Here is a 25,771-nt window from a genome sequence, read left to right as displayed (position 1 = left end):
CAAAAATATATATTAAAAATTATATTTCATATTTTAAATATAACTTCTTATAATTAAACTTAATACTTCGCACATAAAAACTCCACAAAACATATTTGTCTTATTTGTGCACAATTTTGAATCACGATTTAAGGTACAATTAATAAAGTAAAAATGTTTTAAATAAAAAAAAGATTGTATGTAATTCATGCGTTAAATACAATATAACACAAATTATTAAGAAAAAAACCCATTACTTTAAGTCATGGCAATACGCCTCTACTCTGCATTCCTAAATGTACAGTTTGATTGTATACGTCTATGTAATCTACACACACAAAACAATCAATTTAAAATCGCGATTCGGGCACGCCGTTAAAGAATAGTGAATTTATACAATTGTTTTCCAAAATTATTTATTTTGAAGACTCTGTTTAATCAAAAGTTGCATATTAATTATGCTGCATTCCTGAGAGCTAACATAGCTTGTCCATCCGAGAGCCAGTCTGGGGCTTGAACGGTAACATGAGGAACAGGCGAGCTGCTGTCAGCGCCCGACCTGCCGATGTTCAGGCGACTCGGAAGACGCAGTCCGTCACTCTGGGATTATATGATATTCAGAGACACCTAATCCCCTTTATTATGATGGATCGTCAGTCAGAAATGGATTATCTGAGGGGAAAAACGAGACAGATAACGCACGCGTTTGTGGTTTCTGTTGTATATGAGCTCCTGTTGAATGATTCAAATGGATTTTCCTTCTGAAAACAAGCAGTAAAATAGGATGGTGTCACGCCAGTCCGACAGGGCGGCACTGCGCATTTATGCACTAGACATGAGCTGGACATCATGTTCATTATGGGGATTACGATTCCACTTTCTAAGAACCGACACTGTTCAGCAGGCCTACTGCAAAAGTCTGATTTACTGATTTAAAGGTCAGTAATAAGCAATGATATCATACATTATAGTGTATGGATTAGCTGGGCACATACATTCCTGAAATACAGTAGAGCAGCATGATCTGCCATTAGTAAGTATAACGTTTTCAATGCAGAACGGGGGCTGCAAAGTGAAAAACTAACTTCGCCGGTTCGTTACAGGTCCCAAATGAGCAGCGTGCGAACACCGTGAATGCGACCTTGCTATCGCCATGTTAGGGTAACAGATCAGCGTGGCCTGCGGTGAGAGATCCGAGTCCCCCCAGCTCTGCTTATTACGGCCCAGGATGTGTGCTGGTGACAGACGTGAGTGAATTTAAATTCACAAAACATGTTATTAAACAAGTTACTATAAGCACTGCGCACAGTGGTGTTAAACAATTTTCCCGGGGTGTTTGAGCCCATATGCGCATTCACCGTGTTTGCATGTCGAGTGGGCGCGCAGGAGGAAACTCCGCCCTCAAAAAGCGGTTTCAGCCTTTTTCACATGGAGCGGCTTTAAACGGAGCCTCGTGGATGTGTACGGGAGCGTGCGCCACATTACACCGTAGGTGAGACCCCCGCACGGGAGCGTGCGCTACGCTACACCGAAGGCGAGACCCGCACGGGAGCGTGCGCCACATTACATCGTAGGTGTGACCCCCGGCACGGGAGCGTGCGCCACATCACACCGTAGGTGTGACCCTTGCACAGGAGCGTGCGCCACATTACACCGTAGGCGATCACTCCTGCTTACCTTGTGTTAAAGCGCGTGACCCACTGTTTTGTCAACGGATACCAGGAAACCGCTTACGCAAAGTGCAGGCATAGAACATAGTAATGCTAATTAATTACAATTTAGACTCAAGCAACTGCGGGGGGTGCCTCCCCAAACTCCACCCATGCATCTCACCCATTTGTCTCGTGATTACAATTGTTTTTTTAACATTTAAATGTAACACCCCTATGAACGATAACATCTAGGTTTTTATCATTGTTAAACTATTTCCTTGTGCGGTATCCTCGTGTTTAGCAGTTGTTTTTCTCCTATACTTAATCACCGTACAAAGTCTGTTTAGAGTAATTTCGGGGGTTAGTTAAATTGCACGAGACGGTGTGTAAGTCGGTCTGTCTCTTAAACAGATCAATCTCAAGTAAAATTGCAGAAAAAAATGTAAAAGCCTTATAGCGAGCAGCTAAACGGACTGATCTGAAGATAGATTTCACGTGTGGCGGCACTAACAAGCCGTGAAGTTCAATAATCAAACTATAACCTACAACATTATATGGATCTTCAAACTGATCATTTTAAAGAATGCATCAATAACAGGCATTCCAATACAAACAGAGAAAAACTTTATGATTAAAACACATATTAGCACCAGCTTATTTATTAAGCAGACGGCTCGATCAGTAAATATGCCAATCATAGTTTCCTCCTCTACAGACCTTAGACACACACGCCCAGCTTGAGAGCGCCTCTGTTACTGAGCTGGGTGCTCCGTGTCTTCAGAGAGGCACGGAGTGAAACCGGCCGGGTCACGGGTGGTTTACGGAGCCCCCGATGGACGAGGATCTCTTGGGCATTTTTAATCCCCCCACTTCCAGTATAATTACTTCCTCACCGCAAAACAAAGGGGTGGGGGCCGGGGGTTCCTCACCGCCTGCAATTGAGAGCGGAGCGGGAAATTGCCGAGGATCATGTAACTTATAGCCAGCGGACGCGGACTGGTGAGCAGGGAGCATGCCACCTGCCAGGGCAGTGTGAGGGAAGGCGGAGCCCACTGGTGCCACACGGGGCGCTCAGGCCGCACCTCAGAGCCGCAGAGAGAGCACCAGGGGTGCGGAGCGCCCTGCAGAGGCAGCCAAATCAAACCCGAGAAGCTGACAAATTGCTTCCTATGTCGGCAGCTAAGCTGGATATTAATCACATTACTAAAATATTGCATCTCGGGTTTCGTTACTGCGTTTGCAGCTGAAAACAGATGATTAAGTTGGGAGTCATATCATCTGCAGATGGTGGATGAGGACCTTCCTCCTGTCAGGGGCGGCTCAGCCCTCAGTGCACAGTGCAGCCATGCATCTGCAGAGGTGAGCAGCCCGTCTTCTACCACATGTTTAACTGAAATACATGCATGGGACGCCGCTGATCAGCGTGCTGTGGATGCCGTAATGACCCAGCACCCCCAGACTCGCTTCCCTTCTCCTGGCTCCCGCTCAGATATCCTGGGATCCCAGGACGGCTGAGGCCTGTGGGGAGCTGGCAGCCTCACGCTGGGGTGCCGCTGAGAATCCCCCCATATGCTGGGGGGGGGGGGGGGGTGTAGGAGCATTGTCAGCCGCCTCACATCATTATTCCCCCCCCCACCTTGGAAGCACTCCCACTGACAGGCCACAGTACCTCCCCACCCCGACCTCCAATAATACAGGAATCTCACTGAACACACCAGCCCCCCCCCTCCCCAACAGAAACCAGTACCCCAGAAGCAGGTTCCACACCAGTTAATTTTCACGTGAGGATGGAGCCGGAGACGGACGGCTGATCTTCACCCTCTCGTCCCTCATCACTTCTCGTCTCTTACAGAGCGCAGTGCAGAGTGTAGTGCAGGGTGTAGCGCAGAGCGCAGTGCAGAGCGCAGTGCAGCGCGCACCCAGGCACACAGCGACAAAGCCACATGTACAGGGGAGGCACGCCATTGTCCCCAAGGCTTTATATTCCGCCCCCCACCCCCCACGGAGCGTACTCGCAGATCGCTGGCTGTACAGATAATCTGCACCTTGTCCTGGTACTGAGAAGGGTGCGGGAACAAGTGACGGCTGATTGGTTCATTGTCTGAGCTCCCTCCCCTTTGCAGTGCACACTGCAGCCATGTGCTTAACCTGAGACTCAACTGCTCCTTCTGGCCTGCATCACTGTATGCGTCATCATTAAGTTAGCCTGTATCTATCCATTTCATTACCACCATTACCCCCCCCCCCGATACCTCGATCCTTTCACACCCCCGGCTTTGTTTGCGTTTTTCCGAATCCTCCACTCACGTCTGCCAGCTCAATCAGAGACAGAAGACGACGTCCAAACCAAACAGCCTCGTCTCCATCCGCTGATCTGTGCTCCTCCTCCAAGCTGTAAACAATGTGATTAGAAGCCGCACTGGGGGGCGCTGATAGGGAACAAACCAATTAGGCAGCAGGAAGGGCTGCAAGGGCGGCATGCAAGACGGTTTGGTTGTTATTTAATATCTCTAGTCGTGAAAAAGTTCTCCGGCTGTCAGCGTGCAGGACTGTCAGGATTCTGCTAGGCGTTTATAACATAAGGCCTTTTGAAGACGACTCAAAATATTTTGCACAGCCCAGCAACCTTCGCGCTTTTCCGGATGGCTTCAGACATCACGGTTCGCTGTTGCCAATCACGCGTGATTGCTGTTTCAGCCTGCTTAGCATGCGAAGAACATTAGCAAATAACAGAAACAGTAACCGGCCCAGGAATGTGTCCCCGCCTGACTGCCAGTTTGTGGGGCCTTTCTGCACGGCCCCCGAAGACGCGCGTCACTGTATATCCAGGTGTGTGCTGGTCAGGTGCCCCAGGGGCTTATGGGATACAACAGGGAGATCAGCGCAAACATTTGCTACTCTGCCTCGTCGCTTATCACACTCTGATGTACTTTTATCTTTCCCTCCATGGGGGGGGGGAGCATGTAGCATGTAGCGTGTAGCGTGTAGCGTGTAGCGTGCCCCGCAGAGTTGCACTCGGCCTCGCTTTCCTCAGATCTCTGCCTCCCTCCCACCAGTTCCCTGATGTGGCCCTTAAGATATCCATCTCAGTTCAGCAAAACGGCAGAAATGCCGATTGAAAAAACATGGTGGCCAAGTCAAAACATGGTGCCTGGATGACAAACAACCAGCGACAGGCCCACGGAAGGAGGGGCCTCCCAAACGGCGAGATAAGGCCCAGCGTGCTCGGGATCAAGCCACAGCGCTTTCAGTTTCAGAGTGCTCGGTATAAGCCAATGAAAGTCAGTCTTATTCCACGTTTAGGTCAATCAGCCAATAAAGGTCAGCCTAATTACATGCTTATGCCAATCAGAATCAAGAACGAGACCTAAACCACACATAGCAAATACCGGAGTGTTAAAGTCATTAAAGTCAGATAAAGGCTGGGTCCTGCTGTTATACCTTGGAACAACGTCTCTCTATTTCATCACCTGTCCGTTCGCATAAATGCGGGAATTTTACAAACTGTGCTGTGAAACAAATGTGTGCGATTTACTACATGAACTCACCCCACACGCTTGTACTTCTTATTAAAGCAATTGCTGTATCAACCCCCCCCACACACACCACAGAAGAGAACATCTTGTAATCAATTAATATTCTGGCTCATTTTCTGTTGAGTTGTGATTCTAATCTCATAACTCCACAGAACCGTCATCGTGGCAGTCAGTAAATTATTTTCACGTGTCTAGAGTCATTCAGGATCAGAGTGAAGCTACACGCCACAGCAGAACAGCTGCTTGTCCATGAATCTTCCTGAGGGAGCCAGGAAATCAGGGCCAGGGAATGGGCTGAATGGAAAGGGATGTGCGGCCCCCCTCCCAGGAGCCGAGCCTCACCCGCCACCCAGCTATTCCCATAAAACAGCGGCATGAAAGAGGCCAAATGTGGGTGGCTTTCAGCAGCCACAGCTATTGGCTCTCTGATTGCACGTGCCACCAGTCACTGACAGCAGTGTGTTTCTCGGAAAGGAGGTGTGGATGCACAGGGAAGCTGTGTCAGCCATCATGGCCTCAGGCCAATTTAAGCGGCACAGATATCTGTCTCTGATGTCCAGCTGCTGTTCCCTAAGCACAGGCATCCAGGTAAAAAACATGCTATGCTGAGTGAGTCATGTGTGTCGATGCTGCAGTGCAGAAGCCCAAACCACATCTGCTTAGGGTGAAGCATGACGTCACCGTAACAGGAAGCATGACATCATTCCAGTTTAAGGAAGACCCACCCCGTCTGACTGTATCCCTGAGGTGCGAGCGCATCGCCGCTTTCAGACGAGCGACCTCGAATAGGACGGTCGTCTGCCAGGCCGCTGCGGGTCAGAGGGCACTGCCACAATTGACCGGGTTAATTTGCTAATCCCACCCAGCGGCACCCTTCCCCTCTCTGCTCATTGGCCGTATTAAAATGAGAGGTAATTGGCTAGTTTACAATTGACCTGGAGCATCAGTCATGACCTTTCCTGCTGCTTCTGGCAAATGGGGCCTCATGTGGGGGCCGCAGGGCTGCCGAGGAGGCCGCGTGTTTGCGGGGGGGGGGGGGGGGGGGGAGAGAGCAGAGCCCCTTCTTTCTCCTTACAAATCACTGCATTTAACATGATGATAAGAGGCCCTGTGATTACTGTGGAGCGGCTACATGTGCTGCCCTCCCCGTCAAATCAGCCACACGCTGAACAGGCGCCTTAATCAGAGCCATAATGGGCCACTCCACAATCACAGATGCCCAGCCCCCCCCACTCAACACTGATTGCAAGAGATGAACCACCTTCCAATGCCCCCCCTCCCAAAAAAAACTCCCACAGATTTCTAGACCCAGGCACCCCAGCCTCCGCTTTAATGCCAAATGATAATTTTGAAAGGAATTTATAATCACCCCTGTGTCTATTTAGAAGCTAATTGTTATTTTAAGACATTTATTATGGGTCCCTGTTGATTATAGTGTTTAATTAAGGTTCGGGACACATTCAGTCACCCTCCAAACCAGGACATTATTCATTTTGGACATGTGGTGAATAACAATGCATGTCTACACGGAGGCTGATGAGCTGCCATTAAAGAGCCATACAGGCACACAGAGAACACGCATACATACTGGAACACGAGCCACAGAACCCCCAGAAACACGCATACATACCGGAACACGAGCCACAGAACCCCCAGAAACACACATACATACCGGAACACGAGCCACAGAACCCCCAGAAACACGCATACATACCGGAACACGAGCCACAGAACCCCCAGAAACACGCATACATACCGGAACACGAGCCACAGAACCCCCAGAAACACGCATACATACCGGAACACGAGCCACAGAACCCCCAGAAACACGCATACATACCGGAACACGAGCCACAGAACCCCCAGAAACACGCATACATACCGGAACACGAGCCACAGAACCCCCAGAAACACGCATACATACCGGAACACGAGCCACAGAACCCCCAGAAACAGGCATACATACCGGAACACGAGCCACAGAACCCCCAGAAACAGGCATACATACCGGAACACGAGCCACAGAAACCCCAGAAACACGCATACATACCGGAACACGAGCCACAGAACCCCCAGAAACACGCATACATACCGGAACACGAGCCACAGAACCCCCAGAAACACGCATACATACCGGAACACGAGCCACAGAACCCCCAGAAACACGCATACATACCGGAACACGAGCCACAGAACCCCCAGAAACACGCATACATACCGGAACACGAGCCACAGAACCCCCAGAAACAGGCATACATACCGGAACACGAGCCACAGAACCCCCAGAAACACGCATACATACCGGAACATGAGCCACAGAACCCCCAGAAACACGCATACATACCGGAACACGAGCCACAGAACCCCCAGAAACACGCATACATACCGGAACACGAGCCACAGAACCCCCAGAAACAGGCATACATCCCAGAACACAGGCGGCAAAACCCTCAAAAACATGCATACTTCGCGGAGCACGGGCCACAGAACCCACAAAAACACACACAGAGAATATCATCGTCCCACCTTTTCCTCACCAGTGCGATTACCAGCATTGAGGCATGTCTGTTTCCTGTTTATTGCGGTGAGCGTCATCCATGGGCTAAGCATGAATATTCTCACTCATCAACTGTATTGTGTCCTGTCCAGCTGCGCATCAGCTGCCAGGATCACATTTTTAAACCCGTTGCATCACCCAAATATCCGACCATCTGCACATAACTTTTTTAGAGTGTGAAAAAACACACGTTGATTAGATGTTAGGCTATTCAGTCGTCCGATTAAACAACAAAAAACAAATAAAACACGCTGATGCCAATGTATCCCGGTGCATCACCTCCCAACAAGTTTGTCTTTTCACCTTGTCAATCGCAGACAAAGCAAGTCTGGCAGCATCTGCTCACCATTTAAATCCCAAGATAAGGGCATTTAAAACTGCCACTGTATTCATACAAGCCTAAGCATAGCCCACAAACAGCAGAGCACATTGACGACACACAGGAACACTGGACACAATCGCTACAGCATGCAAACATGGAAATACCTTTTAAATAATAACCCTTTACCTCTGCTTAAACACCTTCAGGAACCCTGCTGACCTCCACAGTACCTCATGGACCTCCTACAGCTAAATATCGAGAAGCCACATGGAGTAGTTTTGCACATTTGTTAAGTTTTATATGTTAGTGTAGCTCAGAGCCCAATGCGGCATCTGGGAATTAAACACCATGAGCTGAGGACAGACAGGAAGCAGAAAGATGCATCCTCTCCTATGGTGGCAGGGGCGACAGAAACCTTCATAGCGCAGCGAAAAGGAGGGGTATTGCTTCAGGGGACATTCACTTCACAAATTCACATGGTAGCACTCTCACAACCGCTTGATGCTTAGTTAGTGGAACACACAACTTAAAGAGCAATCAGGTGTTTCAAGCACTGAAAAACATTGCCAGTCATATGGACCAGCCTGCAGCCATCCGTCATTCAAAGGGCTGAGTGCTCCACCTGCTGGTCAGACCTTGTTTTGCACAATGCCTTCTAAATAAGGTTCTGGTTGGGGGGTCTCAGGCAAAGCAAAACCAGCCTTCGTCTGGATGCCCTACAAGAGGATACAGCCCATTAGCAGCTGTGTTTACTACCGTCCCGGACACCAAACAGCAGACCTTTGCCGCTGATGATGTTTATAGTGACAAATTCATGAGAAAATAATCCCAGAGGCAGAATATATGGTGATTAAATACTAATGGACCATCAACTGTGAAACTTTAATACAGCTTAAAACACATTCACATAAGCCTGCAGGCAGATTTTAATTAATACAAATGAGAAACACAGAGACTAATGAGGCAAGACCCCTAAATGAGCCGTGCTAACGGGCTCCACAGGAAAGGAAACCTGGAACCTGACGACGCACCCGCCCCAGCCTGAGCCACGCACCCGCCCCAGCCCGAGCCACGCACCCCTGCGAGACCCATGCCGCACTCGAGCGTAAACTGAAGCAGATTTACTGAAGCACAACAGCAAAGTGGAGGATGATTGGTGGAGACAGGCTGCCTTGGCTTTGCTTATGCCGTCAGCGCCCAATGCAGACAAACTGCAGGCCGTGATGAGCATCTGCTGTGCAGGAAGCCCCCCCACTCCCACTATGCCCTGTGTGTGTGTGTTTGTGTGTGGGGGGGGATTCTCAGACTGCATGTGACAAATCCTGGTTAAAAGTTACAGCAGCAGGTGGATGCCGCCTTCCAGAGCGCCGTCCTCCTCCGGTGACGCGTCGTCTTTGTCACTGTGACACGCGGCCTCTGGATCTTCAGCCTTTCTCCTTCTTCGCTTGTACACAGACTTTCCCGCCTCCGCATCTGTCACCTTCAGGCTGTGACGCTGCTCTGCACACATCGCTGACTGTAAGCAGTCGTAGAATCTGCAGGTGCAGAAGCCATTCTTGTGTGAATACGGAATCTGCCACCAGTCACAATTCGAGCGCCACACGGAGAGGGTTACCTTCTCATTCGTCGGAAGTTTTCCTCCATTTTCTGATTGGCTACTTCCACCAGAAAGCTGATGTAATCCACACTGACCAGCTGCTGTCCTTCATGCGTGAGAGGAACTTCCAGACAGTGAGTGCTCCTCACAGCCTAGAGAGAGAGATTTGCCAAAAAACATTGACGCCAGGCAAACACAACAGCGCTTCTCTGAAAAGGGACCGATATGGTAAAGAAATTTTGCATAAAATGCAAAAAATATCTACGCTGTGAATGAAATGCATCATCAGAAACAGGTTTTGGCTCAGACAACAGAAATAATTTGCCAGCTCTGTACCGTAATGATTTTACCCTTTTTGCCAACAGTCATCCCTGAGTTTCTGAAGCCAGAATTTACTGCCACAGAGTGCTGTAAAATAAAAGCAGAACACAAATCCTAAACATTATTGATACTACTATTGCGGTTTTGAAATATATACAAACTCTAATTTCAAAAGAAACAAATTTTGAGGACAGAGATTATAATAGGATTTGACATAATGTACATAGGTGCTTCTGAAACACAAACTGGTGTTTGTGTAATTAAAAGTACATTTGTATGTAGGGGTGTGTATCTACTAGCATCCCACCCAGGGTGTACAGCTGCTGCATGGGACAGGCCCCTCTCAACCCTGACCAGGATCAGCTCCCGGAAGACAGACCTGTGCCACAGATAGCTACTTTGCACGTTATGTTTCCTTACCAGGAGTTGCGCGTCCTCCAGCCTCCTGCACTGCACGTGCAGCACGAAGGGCTCGAACCGGAAGGCCGCGTCCCCGCGAGCCCTCTCCAGGCTCGCGACCTGCAGGAATGACAGCGCTGCATCACCAACTGCACGGCCGCAGTATGGCGACAGAGTAAAATACGGACTCTCACCACATCGTCGCTTTGGCACTTCTGGTGCGTCACGAAGAGCCAGTTGCAGTCTTTCTTCTGCACCTCCGAGCAGGCAGAAACCTTGGGGTGCAAAGACAAAATGATGCACGACAGACAGTACACTTTGGTATACCTATTTATTGTGTAACCTGTACAATCATTGGTTTTATTCTTTGATTATACTGCATCAATTTACAACCTTAACAGACAACGAAAACACATCCTAAGATGGTCATTATGAATGTCAACGGTAATGATCAGCCTGTGGCATTTCGAGTGGTCAAACCAAATAAAGCACTCAAAGTTTAATCATTAATAAAAAGTTGCTTAATTTTTCTGTCAAACATTTGCAAGATCAAATCGAATGCGGATGACCTGCAGTCATAGTTTCCTACAGCAGGTTAGTTAGGTCTGATTGTTTTTTTAAATGATTTTTCGAGATTTACCCAACAATAATTAAGTAATATTACTTGATTGCCTACAAAACTACCGGAAGCAGTACACTACTGTTTTGCTTGGTAAGCAGGATAGCGGTATATTATAAAAACGGCAAGTGAATAATCGGTCAAGTATAGTGTCACGGGCCTACCCCATCTATTAGTGTTATTCGTCCGGAACAGGAGCTTGTCGTGAAATAATTCTCAGAATCGTTAATAAACGCAACGACGTCCGAAATGTCTTCATCGACACTGCCCTTCTTGCTCAGGTCGATTTTAGACATACACTGTTTCTTCCATTGCAGGAAACTGTCGTCCATCGCAACGAATCAAATAAGCGCGTTATGTCTGCTATATCCAGTTTTGACACGCAGTATTCAGGGGGAAAGCGGGATATGATTTCCTTAGCGAAGGTAAACCTGGCGCTACATAATCCACACGTTTTGCTATAGAGATGAACTACATTACCCAAAAACCTGTTTCTACGGTGGCTCGAGCGATCCAAAAATGTTACTACAAAAGCAAAACAATTGCACTTCCTCTAGGCTTCGTACGTAAATGCTGTTGTAAACAACTTGTTTAAAGACTCGGTTGGTTGAAAGTGGAGATACTCTTTTGTGCATGTGTAAGTCCTTATCTAAGAAATCTCTAAACACCTACATAATATGTTTTGAACCACACGTACTTATTTTGTCTGCCATGTCTCGGCCGTGTTTGTTCCGCGACAGTACCAGGCGATGTATTCTGGTTGTCTTGTGACATAAACACAGTAATCGCCATCACAGCACACCAAATGCACATCTTAGCGTCGGTGTCGCTTCAAACTGCAGGTTTCGTAACGGGCTCGAAGTCCGAACTAATCAGGAGTCCTTGTCTTTTATCTGGATCAGTAAGATCTATCTGCGGTCTAGTGTAATTTAGTAACCGCAGAACAGCCTAAAAGTGCCGGATGCATGGCGACGAGGACAGGGAATATAAATCTGCCTGTGGTTTTGTGTCCCTGTGTTTTTGCAGAAAATGGCAGCATCGAAGGTGATGAAAGCTATCAGGGTGTCCGAATTTGGAAGTCCGTCGGTGTTAAAGTTGCATTCAGGCATCCCTATACCAAATCCAGGTCCCAAACAGGTAAAATACCCCAGGATTCCCTTAGTACGCATAAAATGGATTTACTGGAGCAGATATGTAAATGTGCCATATACTTCCAGGCATTTGACAAACATGCAGAAATATCAGTATATAAGGGTCTCTGTGCAGACATTGTCACCCAGTTAACCTGCAGGGGAAGTGGGCGGGTCGGACAGAATCTGGCGGAGATTGAAGCCTGAGCAGGGCAGCAGGGTGTAACACAGAGGATCACAGACATCTGCAGCGTGTGTGTGACCATGAACATACCTGCTCTCATCAGGTGTTAATCAAAGTCCATGCATGTGGAGTGAATCCAGTGGACACTTACATCCGCTCTGGAACTTACGCCCGGAAGCCAAGCCTACCCTACACCCCAGGAACGGACGCGGCTGGGGTAGTGGTGGGAATTGGAGACGGCATCAGCTCTCTCAAGGTTGACTGTTCCGTCCCTTCCTCTCCTTATCCAACTCATCAGTGGATGCTTACATGGATGACATTATCTTTAGGAGGAATGTTTAAAGTCCAACATACTGTCTTCTAAGATGTCGTGTTTTTCCGAGTGTCTTTGCTTTGCTGTTAGACAGGGGACAGGGTCTTCACCACAGCCACTGACACGGGGGCTTATGCTGAGTACGCCGTGGCCCCGGAGGATTCCACATACCGACTCCCCGACTCCTTAGACTATGTCCAGGGAGCTGCCATTGGGATCCCCTATTTTACAGCGTACCGGGCTCTGTTCCATAAGTAAGGCCTGTCTTTTCTTCCCGGGGTTTGTGGTTCGCAGCAGAGCCTGGCACAGAGTGTGCTGTTACAGGCTCACAAGGTTACTAAGTGGCCTACAGCAGTCAGATGGAAAAATAGTAAACAGACATGATTAAACACGAGTAAAATACCTGAATTTATACAGTGAGCAGCTTAGATAATAGAGTCCCATTGGTTGAACACTGGTCTCCATGTGGAGGAAGTCGATAAGACAAACACAAAGCCCCCCCCCCCCTTCTCATTTGTACATCCTAGGGCTAGCGCCAAGCCGGGGGAGACGGTCCTTGTGCACGGTGCCAGCGGGGGGGTAAGGGCCGCTAATGGCAGGAGGCGCAGCTCACGCTCCCCTCTGGGCTGGACGTCTTCTGAGCATGATGCTCCATCAGGTGGGAGTCGCCAGCTGTCAGCTGGCCAGAGCTTTGGGCATGAAGGTTCTGGGTACAGCAGGGACTCCAGAAGGACTGGCTCTGGTCCTGGAGGCCGGAGCTCACCAGGCGTTTAACCACAGGGAGCAAAACTATATTGGCAAAATTAAGGTGGGTCGTAGGCCTGACTACTGTCGAAGCTTTATCTCCGAAACCCTCCCAAGGCCTGTTACCAAACGTCATGTGGCCGCCTATTGACATCAGGATTGACGTGCGCTGTGTCACTGTCGAGTGTCTCAGGAGGCTGCCAGTGACCATGGGGTGGATGTGGTGGTGGAGATGCTGTCCAACGTGAACCTCAGCAATGACCTTCAGATACTGGCGCGTGGTGGCCGGGTGGCGGTGGGTATTTAAGGCTCTAGGCTGGATCGTCGCCACAGAAATGTCAGCACCCATTAACGTTGGCTCATTTCAGATTGTGGGCTGCCGGGGATCCATTGAAATCAACCCTCGAGACACCATGATGAGAGAATCCAGCATCATCGGAGTATCCCTGTTCAGCACAAGCAGCGTAAGGCGTCCCGACAAGGGCCACCGTGTCACAGCTGTGTGTAACTGATGTGTGACGTCCCTGTGACTTTCCGGAGCAGGCTGAGAAGGCTGAGGCTGCCGCCGCCCTCTTCGCTGGAATGGAAGCTGGTTGGCTGAAGCCCATCGTTGGCGACCAGTACAACTTAGACAAGGTCACTCAAGCTCACGAGGACATCATCAGCAGCCCTGGAGCCAGAGGGAAGGTGGTTATGATCATGTGAAACGAGGGGATGGCTTACCCTCTAGAAACATCTATTTACATGCCTTAGAAACGGATCTCTGCTTCTCACAGCACAGTTTGTGGCTGGAGGACAGCAATGTTGGGGAGGTACCTTCAACATCCATATTGATGCATGTGAAAAAACTGTAGTCGAGATATTGTGGTCATGAAACACAATGTACCATATTAAACAGTAGTTATATAATATTTACTAATAAAATCTGGCTTTAAACTGAAATTTAAATGGTGCAAGTACCTCCATCTGTGTGACTTAGTTAGTATTTAATTGCTCGGGCATCTACGTCTATGATCGAATCTGTATGTCAAAAACGCTGATGTAACCACTATGAATAAAGACGTTACACGACAAATGACCCCTTTTGTGGTATTTAAATGCGGATTCACGTGAGTCATACAGAGACATAAGAGCCCTGTAATGGTGGGGACGGTACTCAGCATCGTCACGTGGCTGCGCCTAACAACGGCGCCTGGCAACGCAGGGAAGCGCTGGGTGCGGGAGCGCAGAGTGTGAGCGCGCAGAGCCGTGACGCCGCGGACCGCAGCGGTACCTGGCCGGGAAGCGCTCTCGTCATGAGCCACCCAAATGGCGGGTAGGTCGCTGTCATCTTCCGCATACCCATCTCCGGGTCAGTACCCGGCGTGTCCTAATCGCATGTTACCGCTCCGGTTTGGAACTGAATTAATTATTCAGCCGATCGCACATGCCGTACGTTATCTGAAACTGCTAAAATGAAAGTGTCAGGGATTGTTACAGATAACAATGAAATTAATATGGGAGAAAAGATGTTTTGTTTTTTGAAACTAACGAAGTGACTATGTTTAAATCAGCGCTGTTATACATCTGTGATATAACCGCAGTTTCTAACAGCAATCTATTGACGCTTTATAAGATAATCGTATTAGTAATTTCGTGCTATGCGGCGTTAAAAAACAACAAAAAACTGTTTATTATTTGAATCACAATACCAGCAAAAAATTGCCACTTTTATGTTTTTGAGGTTTGAGCTTTGCTGTTTAATAAGCGATCAGACTCATGGAGTGACACCTTGAGAGTTGAGAGATAAAGCTGTTAGTTTGCCGGAGACAGGAGTTACTGCAGGCATTGTTATGGTTGCTGGGTAACATGAGTGTAATCATAAAGGCAGGGACCCGTCCCGCAATGAAAAAGCTCTGAGAGAGACCCCGCAAGACCCGACCCCCGCAGGCTCTTTGCCAGTCAGCGTCACGGTTTTACCGCCTAAGGCGTTATTGTAGGACGCTCATGCCGTTCAGGCGGCGTCCGTTATTTTTTTCTGTATTAATTTCTACTTAATGATACATCGTGTTAAACGATCGGTTTTGCATGCAGGGAGGATGCGGTTGCGTTTGAGTTACAGAAGAGCCTTGTTAGGAAGCTCGTCTGAGTAACCAGATGCTGGCTATTGTTCAGATCAGCACTGTAACCAAACTGAGTGGGGGGGGGGGGGGAGGGATCTACCCAGATCTCCTCTAACGGGCCGGCTCCCTCAGGGCCTGTCTCCCCTGGTTCCTCTCCCTTTTGGGTCCCCATCTCCCCCCTGAGTGCCCCCTCTGGCCTCTCTTCCAGCTTCTTGCCGGCCTACAACAGCCTGACTGACAAACACCTGGCCGGCTACTTCAACAACACCAGGATCCGGCGGCACCTGCTCAGAGTGGGGCTGGTATGTGCCGCAGGCTCCATTGGGGGGGCGTGTGTTTGCTGTAGTATCTCAGAGACGCCCCGCCAAGGCAAGAAAGGCTGGGGCCTCGAGTCCTGCACAGAGTCAGTCATTAAGCCGCCTTTCTAACTTAAGTGTTATTTTACAAAAGCTGCCATAGAACATGAATAATACAGCTGTGATGGTGCTGAGTTTGGGGGGGGTATTCTTGCCTGTGATTGGCTGTTTTTTGGGGCATCCACTTGCACTTGGCGGTGGCTATAGATCACCAGGAGTGGGAGCATCGTCCCCGACAAGGAGTACAAGCAGAAGCTGATGCGGAAAGAGCACCAGAGGCACATGCGGGAATGCCTGGCCCACGCCATCTTCCACAAGGTGCTGGACATTGAGGTTTGGCCTACACCCCCACAGCCGCCTCCTCTTCCACACTGCTGACAGCGTGTACGGAGGTAAACACAAAGCCATGTCTTCCTTCAGCGACACCACCAGACTCGAATCAAGAGAAGACTGGAGGATTTCGCCCAGAGGGAACGTGTCAACAAAATCAAGGTGAGTCTCAAACTGGGTCTTTAATGTTGTGTCCGACAAGCCGCTGTGTGATGCGGGTGGTTACTTAAAGCACCTACTCTGTGGGGTCCCCCAGCGATGGGCCACTGCCGGCACAAGTACAACTCTCTCTGTCCTGTGCCTAAGAAATGAGACCAGTTCTGGTGTAACGGAAGTTCAGGCGGACTTGCCCCACATACCGCCTCTCTCTCCGTGCCTGGAAGGTGGAGCGTTCCAGGCGGTATGAGGAGGAGAGTATTACTGTACTGTCACCCAAGCCACCATCCGACCCCAGGAACGGCTACGCTCCACATTCTGGGCCAGAGATGGAGCCATCAGAGTCCTCCGAGTCCGTGAGTCGCCCCAAACCCGGCAGGCGCCGTTTATCAGATGTGTGTGTCTGTGACTGTAGCCGGTGCTCTAGGTCTCCACAGATCCATCCATCTAGTGCTCCTGCATTCACCAGGCTACGCAAATGGCCCACCCACTCTCAGCAGGCCTTCTTAGCAACCATAAGCATCTGTCTGCCATGGCCAGTGTGAAGCCCTCAGAGTGTGGGTCTGTGTCTTTTGTTTGCGTGTGGGATATATCTATACTCCATTGTGGGGACCAAATGTCCCCACATTGTAATGAAAACCTGTTATTTTGATGCTGTGTCAGTCCCTACAAGAGGAAAACTCAATTTTACAAAAATCTGTGACTGCAAACAAAAAACTAAAATTGTGAAAAGTCTTGTATTTTGTTTGGTTACTTAGGGTTAAGGTTAGGGCTGGGTGGGGGTTAAGTGTGTGGCGAATAGAAGGTCCCCATTTAGTTGAGCTGTCCTCCTGCATGTATCCTTCAGTTTGGCTCCTCAAGGCCGAATACGGCGCCGGGGAAGATGCAGCGGCCTGTCCGCCTGCAGCCCATCAGCAACGGCACCAGCGCCCCCACCCGCCGGCCATCCCGCTCCATCCGCCGCTCACACGCAGCTGTAGAGGACACAGAGCAGCTTGCCTGCTGCACGGTGAGACCATCCATCTTCTTAAGAGTGAATGATACATCTCACGGTGAGATCAGCTTGACAGCCGTTGTCGGAGCTGCAGAAGGACAGCAGGACCCCTGAGGGGTGCCCCCCCCCCCCCAGTAGCACATGTAGAGGGCTGCCTCTCTTTCACTCTCTGCTTCTAGCTGGACCGTGACATGCTGAGGCGTGCGGCCGTGGGCAGGTTTTCCAGCGGAATATCGCCATACCGCCTGCCAGTCATCAATAACTTCATCACCCCGGTGCCCCCCCCTCCCCCACCCAAGGGGACAGGAAGGAGTATTAAAGGGACTCCCAGCGGGACAGTGAGGGGCCGGAAACTGCGACCTACCACAGCACCCAGCGTTCCCATGGTAACTAAGGCAAGGCACTGCATATCTCTGTAATACTTCAAAGAAAATGTATCATTATTAATCCATCCATCCATCCATCCATCCATCCATCCATCCATCCATTAATCTTCTAACCATTTATCCTGGTCAAGGTTACAGGGACTTTTGATCATGCTAAAGTTCATGATGGAGATCTTTATTTGCTTCCAGGAGTCGAGATTTCAAAAGACCTCCACGCACAGTAATGTCTCTGTCACCATGGTGTACTTTGGAAAGTCGGTGCACCTCTCCCATGATGACGTGGAGCTGAGGGATGAGGTGAAGGTCTTCCAGCAGCACTGTGGTGGGGAGAACATCTGTGTGTACAGAGGGAAGCTGATGGAAGGAGGTCAGCCATCTCCCCGTCTCAAAGATCTTCTTCCTTTACGGCACCTAATCTCCTAACCCAGCTAGTTCAGCTCAGTGTTTCGGTGAAACGCAAGCGAGGCTACAGAGCATAGCAGCTGTCTTTCGCTGATTGTCCTGATGCACCGATTTGTACTTTCTGGGACGTGTGATCCCATCCAGCTGGATGCGTCCCTAGATAATGGCTTCTTCTTCCCGCCAGAGTGCTTCCGGTTTGTCTCAAGGCGCCACTGCGGCTTCCCCTTCAGTCTCACCTTCTTCCTCAACGGCATGCAGGTGGAGCGGCTGAGCTCCTGCTGCGAGTTCAGGCACCGGGGAGGATCCCGGCTGGGGGGCAAGCACGGCCATTTTGGCTTCACCGGTGTGGCGGGGGCCTCTCCCTGCTACAGGTAAGCGGCTGCTCAGGATCCAGTGCTCTAGGCTCTGATCAAGGCTGCGGAGGCTGGATACCGCGGGGGGAGGTCCAGCAGTATCCTGTCCTGTTGGGTTCTTGCTGCCTGAGTGGTTTTCTTTAGACCCGGAGTTCAGTGTTAGTACCTTACTAATAGAAACCCTCAGTGTTAGTACCTTGCTGATAGAAAACCTCAGTGTTAGTACCTTGCTGATAGAAACCCTCAGTGTTAGTACCTTGCTGATAGAAACCCTCAGTGTTAGTACCTTGCAGATAGAAAGCCTCAGTGTTAGTACCTTACTGATAGAAACCCTCAGTGTTAGTACCTTGCAGATAGAAACCCTCAGTGTTAGTACCTTGCAGATAGAAAGCCTCAGTGTTAGTACCTTGCTGATAGAAACCCTCAGTGTTAGTACCTTACTGATAGAAACCCTCAGTGTTAGTACCTTGCAGATAGAAACCCTCCTCAGATCTCTGGCTGAGACTCTGCTCTGCACCTCCAGCATCATCTTTTTCCTGCATTATACATTCAGGTGTATCATCGCTATGGGTTTGGACAAAAAGCCCACCCCACCCCCAAAGAGAACCAAGGGGGATTCCGAGACTGACGGGTTCATGGCTGCTTCCTCAGAGATGGTCCGAGACGAAGACGAGTTTCGGTCGAGTCGAAGTTGTGAGTGTGAGAACATCCCCGCAAACAGAGAGCAGAGAGATGACCAGTCAAAGAGCACATGGGGCGGAGTCCAAAACGGTAACGTCCTGATGGGGCTCTGTGCACCGCTGTGCCCCTCGCACCTGCATCTTTCTAAGGAGCGTCTCCCCTTTCATGTTACAAAGATTACGAGGAGGACTTTGAAGGCGAGGACGAGAAGGCAGAGGAGGGCGAGCCAAGATCTGATCACCACAGCGACGGAGAGGAGGGGTGTCCGGAGAGCCCAGGTGCTGGAAACAGCGCGTACACTGACAGCGAGGCTGAGGAAGACCACCCCAGTGAGTCCCCCGTTACGCTGGGCAGGTTACCTGGAGGGAGGTGAAAACTCCACGGTTATATTAGAACCATGCATTCAGGAGGTTGGTCAGTTAGAGGGTAACACTCAATGAACGCTAAACCCAAAACAATGTGTCACAGAAGTGCGGTGAATAGTAATTACTGCAAAACGATAATAAACCAGCGCATGGACCATGAGGGTCGTATAATGACAAGACTGAGTCTCCTCCACTTTCCATCCCACTCTTTCATGTGTTTCTCTCAGGAGAGAAGCGATCACTCTCACGGTCTTCCAGGAGTGCCACCTTCTCCTCCAGAGCCAGTAAGGATGACTCTGGGAGTGACACGGAGGAGGTGAAGGAGTCCATAGATGAAGCAAGAGTCAGTCTGGCCTCTTGTGCTGTTTCGAAAGCAGAACTGCAAGAAGAAGATGGAAGTCTGGATTTGGAGGAGCATGTCAGGGTGAATGGTGGTGGAGCAGCCTCTCTGCCAGGGGATGAGACCCATCACCCATCTGTAGGGGAATCCATGGACAGCAGGTCTACTGGTGATGCTGAAAACATGACTGAAATACAAACTGTGACCACAGCAGCTGAGGCAGAGACCACTGATTGGGAGTGCTGTCAGGATGCTATGGAGAGGGATGGACTGGAGGACCCCCCAACCGGCTCGCACACAGTCACGGAGGGAGCCGCTCCTGATGAGGAGGAGGTGCAGCAGGTGGAGCTCGAGAGGGGTGAGTAACCCTGTCTGCCGGCCTGTCTGTCTCTGCACAGGAAGCTGCAGTGGACCCTCAAGCATGCACTCTCCTCTTCCTCTGAAAGGCTCACTGGAAACTTCCTGTTGTGTTGTTTGGTTCAGCTTTTGATTTTACAAAGACAACCTACTAGACCTTATAAAGCCTGGAGGACACAGCCACTCCACTGCGGCTCAGCCTGCTTCTCCTTAAAGCAGCAAGACAGAGGCCTGTAGAAGCTTCCCAGCAGGCCAGCGGCCTCAGAGCAGCTGATCAGATCAGCGTGGCGTCACGTCTGACTAGAGCTAAGCCGTTACGTGTCTGGCTGCCCGGCAGAAGCACGGTTGAGTCGCCCTGGTCTGCCGTGGATCCTGTGCATGTTCACTTCACGCCTGATGGACGTCATGTTCACTTCATATGTTCTCATTTCTCTTTTGGTATGTAACTCTTTCCAAATGCTCAGTGAGCCGCATGTCTCCTCCACCTCTTCAAACACACAAACAGACACCCGACACCTCCTCCCCGTGTGGACGGGGGCACCGCGCCCTGCATGCTAGCTGTTGTGCTCTGTCTGCGTGAGTCTGTTTCTGTGCCACGATGTGGGGAACATTTAACACTTTAAGAATGATATACTGTATCTGTGGAATTTATTGTCCGTTCTTTTCATTTTTGATAAAGCAGTTTGCTGGACATCATAAACAGCTGTATTGTTGCAATGTGGGCAAGGATAGAAACGTTTGTTGTAGAAAAATCCATTTGTGTTATTGAATATAGTATGAATATCCATGTATGTGAATTCTTTTGTTTTAGAAACTGCTTACCATAGTGCAGACTGTTATGTTTCTGTGACCATATTCTGAATAATGTATTTACATATTAGGGTCTGTCATGCATTCAGTGATGTCATCACTCAGGCTCTTTAGGCCCCTAGGCGCGGAGTGAGAGGCTAGCCCATTGGCTGCTCTGTTCAGTGATGTCATCACTCAGGCTGTTTAGGCCCCCAGGCGCGGAGTGAGAGGCTAGCCCATTGGCTGCTCTGTTCAGTGATGTCATCACTCAGGCTGTTTAGGCCCCCAGGCGCGGAGTGAGAGGCTAGCCCATTGGCTGCTCTGTTCAGTGATGTCATCACTCAGGCTGTTTATGGTGCGTTCGTTTTTCTCTCGGAACTCGGAGTTGAGTGACATCATGTCACTAGCTATTCTTACAGTTTCATTGTATCAATCTGTTTTTATTTCAATGTATTTTACCACTTTAAAATAAATGTTTTATTTTGACAAATTTTCCCACCTTTCTTGATTTGATTGATTTGATCTGGATGGAACTGGATTCATATTCATGCTTAAATGAAACCATTTCTCTGTCGTCATGACATTTTCCAAAGCTGATATTGATTACCTGAGCAGAGCTAACGCTAACCCTAACCCTAACCCTAACGTGCCGTACGCGTCTGTGCTCTCTAACCCAATGTCTGCTGTCTGACCCAAGCCAAGTCTGTGCAGGAGAAGCTAGCTGAGGCCATAATGAAGGAAGCTCACTGTAGCTCGGAACCGGAGCTCAGTGACACCAGCACTGACGAGGAGGAGGAATCCTCCTCGGTACCGCGCAGAACCCCGGATCAGAACCTCATGGGTATTAGCTTGGCTTTTCATGGAGACAGACCTTCAACGCGAAACATTTCCATGCTTATTTGTTTTCTGAAAAATCCTTCATGATACGATCTGTGTCTCATCTGTACAGTCTACGATAATCACTGATTATACCTGAATGAGATCAGTATGGTAAACAAATATAAGTGAAATTTATATCATTTCTGAATTGTCTTACTGATTTAGTCTCAGATGTAATTTGTGCATCTTCCCTGCAAGCAGCTCTGCTCAGATCAGCTAGCATTTCTGATATTTCTACCTTCTTAATTGTCTACTCACCTTCCTCTTATGTGTTCCAGACACAGAGCTCTCTGCTGCCCTCTCTCTGCCATGGACGCTCTGTACAAAGGCACCAAAAGATCAGGAGGCGTCAGCAGAGAGCCCTGAGGCTGCAGCACCTCCTACAGAGCAAGCTGGATGTGAGGCACCAGTAAAGCAGGATACAGATGGCAACCGAACAGGCTCTCATTCAGATCCGGAAGATGGAGATGGCCTGGAGCCTCTCCAGGAAGCTGAGGACCCCCTTCCTGATGCTGAGGTGGGAGGCGAGGGTCCAGATGAGACTAAAAAAAAGATGGAGACATTGGACAGTGAGACTGCGGAATGGGAGCAGAACGAAACCCAGGAGATGCCTGGAGAGGCCCAGAGTCCACATTTGGAGTCTAAAGTCCTGGCAGTAGCTGAAGAGGAATCATGTGAGAGAGAATGTGATGCTGAAGATGACAAGTCTGTAGGTGATCAGGTTGAGAATGAAGCAGAAGAGCTTATAGAGACAGATGAAAAGAAACACGGTATTATCACAGAGGAGTGTAATGCGTCTGACAGAGGAGGAGAACCAGAGGACAAAGCTGAAGATGATGGGCCAACAGAACGGGACGAAGGCCAGGTCACATTAGCAGAAGGGGAGATCGCGGCTGAGAGCAGTGTGGTCAGCAGAGAGAGCTGCGGAGGAGAGGAGGCGACGACAACACAGGAGCAGGCAACTGTGGAGGTTAGGGAAGACGGACAAACTGAAACCACAGAACAGGACATCACTGAGACTGCGGAGGGGGGGGGTGAGGAAGACAAGGGCACAGCAGAGAAACCCAGGACAATGGAGGCGGGGAATGAACACGATGACCAAGAAGATGGTAACATCATGAAAGGAGAGGCAGATGAAGCAAAGTGTGGGGCAGCAGAGACAGAAATAGTGAAAGATGAAGAGACAAATGATGAATTAAGAGGCAATATGGAAATAGAGGAAGGTGGGAGTGAAGTAATTGGTGCAGATAATGAAGAGGAGATTATGGAGGAAGTCAGTAGTAATGGCACACAGGAGGTCCAGCCAAGCACCACATCTAACACTGACGTGGTGGAAGCAACCAATGAGGAGAATGGAGAAGCAGAGGATGAACGTGTACTCAAAGGAGCAGGACTTGATGGTGCAGAGGGAGATTCCGAGCTCAGGACGGAGGATACTGAAGAATGTAACAGAGAAACAAAGCTGGACAGTGAAGGTAGAGGAGACACGGAAGCAGAGGGACAGGTAGATCAGAACCCAAGTGAGCAAGATGAGAACAAAGAATCAAACTCAACAGAAGAGGAGGATGTCAAGAAACCAGAGGATTTGGAAAATAGCAATGATGCAGACCGTGAGATTGCGGAAGAGAAGAGCAATGTTCAAGGAGAACAACTTGAGGGTGATCATGGAGAAGTGCTGCTTGAGGCAGACCATGCGACAGATAGTGGAGGTGATACCAGAGATGATGAAGAGGTTATTGAGTCTGGAGTAGAATGTGAGAGTGCAGAACAGGTCAGACCTGAAATGGAGAAGGAGGTAAGCAGTAGGAAGACTGAAGGAACAAAGTCTCCAACAGAAGAAAGTCTGAATGATGCAGAAGAACCAGAGCAAGCAGAAGCAGCTGAGCTGGACGTCAAACAGGCCACCCAAGATGACAGTGACCAACCAGAAGAGGAAAGGGACACTGACCCTGATAAAATGGCAGACTTAGATATGGATCCAAAGCCTGCTGACATTGCGAGGGCAGAACATGAGGTCAGTATGGCAGAGGGTATGGTTGATGAAATAAAAGGGCACGAACTAGCCATGTCAGAAGGTCTGGCTACCACAACGAAGACAATGGAGTTTCATGGCCAGCAGGCTGACGAAGCTGTGGACCTCACAGCTGAAGACATGATTACAAAAGAGTGGAAAGACACTGACTCTTCAGAGGAAGAAAAAGGTGACCAGATGGGTGAAACCATGAATAACTACCATGCTACACAATCTCAAGCTGATGACCAACTTGTGACTTTTCAGAACAAGAGGTCACAACCAATGATAGGACCTGATGAGGAGGAGATCAGCACAGCAGCTAGTGGTGATGGCAGAAACTTAGACACCAGGGGGAGAGATAGCGAGACAGAGCCTGGGCAGAGTGAGATCACGGTCGACACAGATCTGCCTTCACCTGAGGAAAGTGTAGCTCAGCTTGAGTCCAAAGATGAGGAATCAGGAGAACATAGAGCCAGTCAAGGGACTTCAGATGTAGAGGCAGATGTAGGGTCAGGCCCAGAATCAGAGGCTAGGAGCTCACACACAGTGAGCTCTTCCCCAACCTCCGCCCATGGAGGTTACCGGCCGATGGTTGCTAGGGGCGGATGGAATGCTCAGCCATTCCCATTGAATGTACAGCAGGCGAAGGGCCAGCTTAAGTACATACAGGCAATACCAGTAAAAGCGAGTAGTCCCAACGCAGCACCAAGCGGGGAACCGCAGCATACTGGTGCTGAGGTATTTACCGGTTTCCCACCACGCAGATCATAATGGATTCCTTAGTCTGACTAAATCACTACAATGATGACTGGTGATGCTCAAGAGAATGTTATGCTTGTATTTTTTTTCTTTACAGGATTATTGATTCGTGACTTCAAGGAGAAGGACCCTCATTTTTCAACATGAAGTCTCATGAAGTTGCTCATAGGAGAAAATAAATACTGCAGCATTTCCTTCTTCACTGTGAAGTTCTTCGCTCATGTAGCATCAGACGCAATGTTAGCGTTAGCTTGAAAAACCACCACCGCATCTACCACCTGCTCAAAGCAACGCTGAAATTGTGTCCCCGGGCCCTGTTGCGGGTTTGCCGGCGTGATGGAAGGAGATGTACCAAGCTTTCGTCCCCTCTTACTCTGTGGCTTTCACACAGGTTCTGTGAGCGTGCTGCTGAAAGGGCCGGTCACTGTTTCCCAGAAACGGACACCCTGCTGGTGGCCTGCCTCACCAGGCAGGAATAATTAATGGCCTGTCAGCCCCTGCGCTCAGGACATCACACAGTAACGGGGCAGCTGTTAGGACTGCCCCCCCAGGCCCACAGGAAGTGACGTCATGCAGCCTGCTGCCACTTAGCTGCTCAGCTAATTAGATTTTTGCTGTGATCACAGAAAGTGTGAAGCACTTGCATTAGGAAATAAGCGACATTGCCTAACGGGATTAGAGGTAAATAATGAACAGGCTCCTGCCTTCTGTGTGATTTGTTTGTGCTGCTAATGAAGGAGGGATATCAGAGTGGAGATATATTTATTTTTATGTCTTAATTGCCCTGGTGGCTAAATATTAGCTTTTACTTCTATCAGAACACCGTGTTCTCTGTCCTTAGCCAAAATATTGCTGACTATGATGCAGGTGAAACCACATGTTTGTTTAGATGATTTGATTAATGAAAGTGTGGCAGTGTGCTGTGGCAGTTTGGCGTCTACTCTCAGCGCTTTGCTGCCTTTCTTTGCTGAGAATGGAAGTCCACCACTGGCCAGAATTCCTAGGAAGTTTCTAGAAGGCCTTTGCTTTAGGTTGGAAGTACATTGTTTTCTTCAACTTTTTGCTGTAACTGTTTTTTTTTTGTCGTCAAATAAAAATCAACAATCCAAACCGTTTGTTCTGTGTTGTCTAACAAGACAGTTCACTACTGCACAA

At 49.2% G+C, this 25,771-nt stretch overlaps 3 protein-coding genes and 1 long non-coding RNA gene across 7 annotated transcripts; 3 read left to right on the top strand and 1 right to left on the bottom strand.

Moving 5' to 3' along the window:
• The first annotated feature begins 2,606 nt into the window (after window positions 1-2,606).
• On the top strand, window positions 2,607-8,306 carry LOC125716422 (uncharacterized). Its single transcript, XR_007384329.1, has 3 exons — window positions 2,607-2,630; window positions 2,916-2,990; window positions 8,253-8,306. It is a non-coding gene; the product is annotated as an uncharacterized LOC125716422 (long non-coding RNA).
• A 603-nt stretch (window positions 8,307-8,909) lies between these two features.
• On the bottom strand, window positions 8,910-11,314 carry tyw3 (tRNA-yW synthesizing protein 3 homolog (S. cerevisiae)). Its single transcript, XM_048988699.1, has 6 exons — window positions 11,147-11,314; window positions 10,558-10,638; window positions 10,385-10,483; window positions 9,980-10,051; window positions 9,662-9,795; window positions 8,910-9,581 (listed from the first exon to the last, which is right to left on the bottom strand). Exons 1-6 carry the CDS (start codon window positions 11,312-11,314, stop codon window positions 9,380-9,382), a joined length of 756 nt encoding a protein of 251 aa, XP_048844656.1. The 3' UTR covers window positions 8,910-9,379.
• Window positions 10,886-14,431, top strand: cryz (crystallin, zeta (quinone reductase)). Of its 4 annotated transcripts, XM_048988695.1 has the most exons (10): window positions 10,905-10,957; window positions 11,300-11,407; window positions 12,009-12,119; window positions 12,400-12,552; window positions 12,700-12,863; window positions 13,137-13,188; window positions 13,268-13,417; window positions 13,547-13,648; window positions 13,722-13,817; window positions 13,897-14,431. In XM_048988695.1, the coding sequence occupies exons 1-10, from the start codon at window positions 10,922-10,924 to the stop codon at window positions 14,056-14,058; spliced, it is 1,134 nt and encodes a 377-aa protein (XP_048844652.1). In that variant the 5' UTR covers window positions 10,905-10,921; the 3' UTR covers window positions 14,059-14,431. The 4 variants fall into 4 exon arrangements, with proteins under 4 accessions (XP_048844653.1, XP_048844652.1, XP_048844655.1 ...); XM_048988696.1 differs by lacking the exon at window positions 11,300-11,407 and having other exon boundaries at window positions 10,886-10,957; XM_048988698.1 differs by lacking the exon at window positions 11,300-11,407 and having other exon boundaries at window positions 10,938-11,075.
• A 106-nt stretch (window positions 14,432-14,537) lies between these two features.
• Window positions 14,538-25,664, top strand: erich3 (glutamate-rich 3). The gene is made up of 14 exons (XM_048990084.1): window positions 14,538-14,668; window positions 15,664-15,757; window positions 16,019-16,144; window positions 16,232-16,303; window positions 16,525-16,653; window positions 17,145-17,306; window positions 17,471-17,677; window positions 17,867-18,044; window positions 18,264-18,450; window positions 18,986-19,203; window positions 19,290-19,442; window positions 19,706-20,176; window positions 21,635-21,805; window positions 22,122-25,664. Exons 1-14 carry the CDS (start codon window positions 14,649-14,651, stop codon window positions 24,626-24,628), a joined length of 4,695 nt encoding a protein of 1,564 aa, XP_048846041.1. The 5' UTR covers window positions 14,538-14,648; the 3' UTR covers window positions 24,629-25,664.
• Window positions 25,665-25,771: the final 107 nt, after the last annotated feature.

Source organism: Brienomyrus brachyistius, chromosome 21, assembly GCF_023856365.1.
Source record: "Brienomyrus brachyistius isolate T26 chromosome 21, BBRACH_0.4, whole genome shotgun sequence".
Classification (NCBI taxonomy): domain Eukaryota; kingdom Metazoa; phylum Chordata; class Actinopteri; order Osteoglossiformes; family Mormyridae; genus Brienomyrus; species Brienomyrus brachyistius.
Note: the sequence above shows the minus strand (reverse complement) of the source record. Positions and strands in the feature narration are given on the sequence as shown.

Coding starts and splice junctions, on each gene's coding strand:
- cryz (XM_048988695.1), top strand. CDS start 10,922: ATGCGGATGACCTGCAGTCATAGTTTCCTACAGCAG. Junction 11,408..12,008: donor ATATGATTTCCTTAGCGAAG/GTAAACCTGGCG, acceptor GTGTTTTTGCAG/AAAATGGCAGCATCGAAGGT. Junction 12,864..13,136: donor TACCGGGCTCTGTTCCATAA/GTAAGGCCTGTC, acceptor TGTACATCCTAG/GGCTAGCGCCAAGCCGGGGG.
- tyw3 (XM_048988699.1), bottom strand. CDS start 11,314: ATGGACGACAGTTTCCTGCAATGGAAGAAACAGTGTATGTCTAAAATC. Junction 10,484..10,557: donor AGTGCCAAAGCGACGATGTG/GTGAGAGTCCGT, acceptor TCATTCCTGCAG/GTCGCGAGCCTGGAGAGGGC. Junction 10,052..10,384: donor TGGAGGACGCGCAACTCCTG/GTAAGGAAACAT, acceptor TTTATTTTACAG/CACTCTGTGGCAGTAAATTC.
- erich3 (XM_048990084.1), top strand. CDS start 14,649: ATGAGCCACCCAAATGGCGG. Junction 17,307..17,470: donor AGCAGCTTGCCTGCTGCACG/GTGAGACCATCC, acceptor CTCTGCTTCTAG/CTGGACCGTGACATGCTGAG. Junction 18,451..18,985: donor GGGGCCTCTCCCTGCTACAG/GTAAGCGGCTGC, acceptor TTATACATTCAG/GTGTATCATCGCTATGGGTT.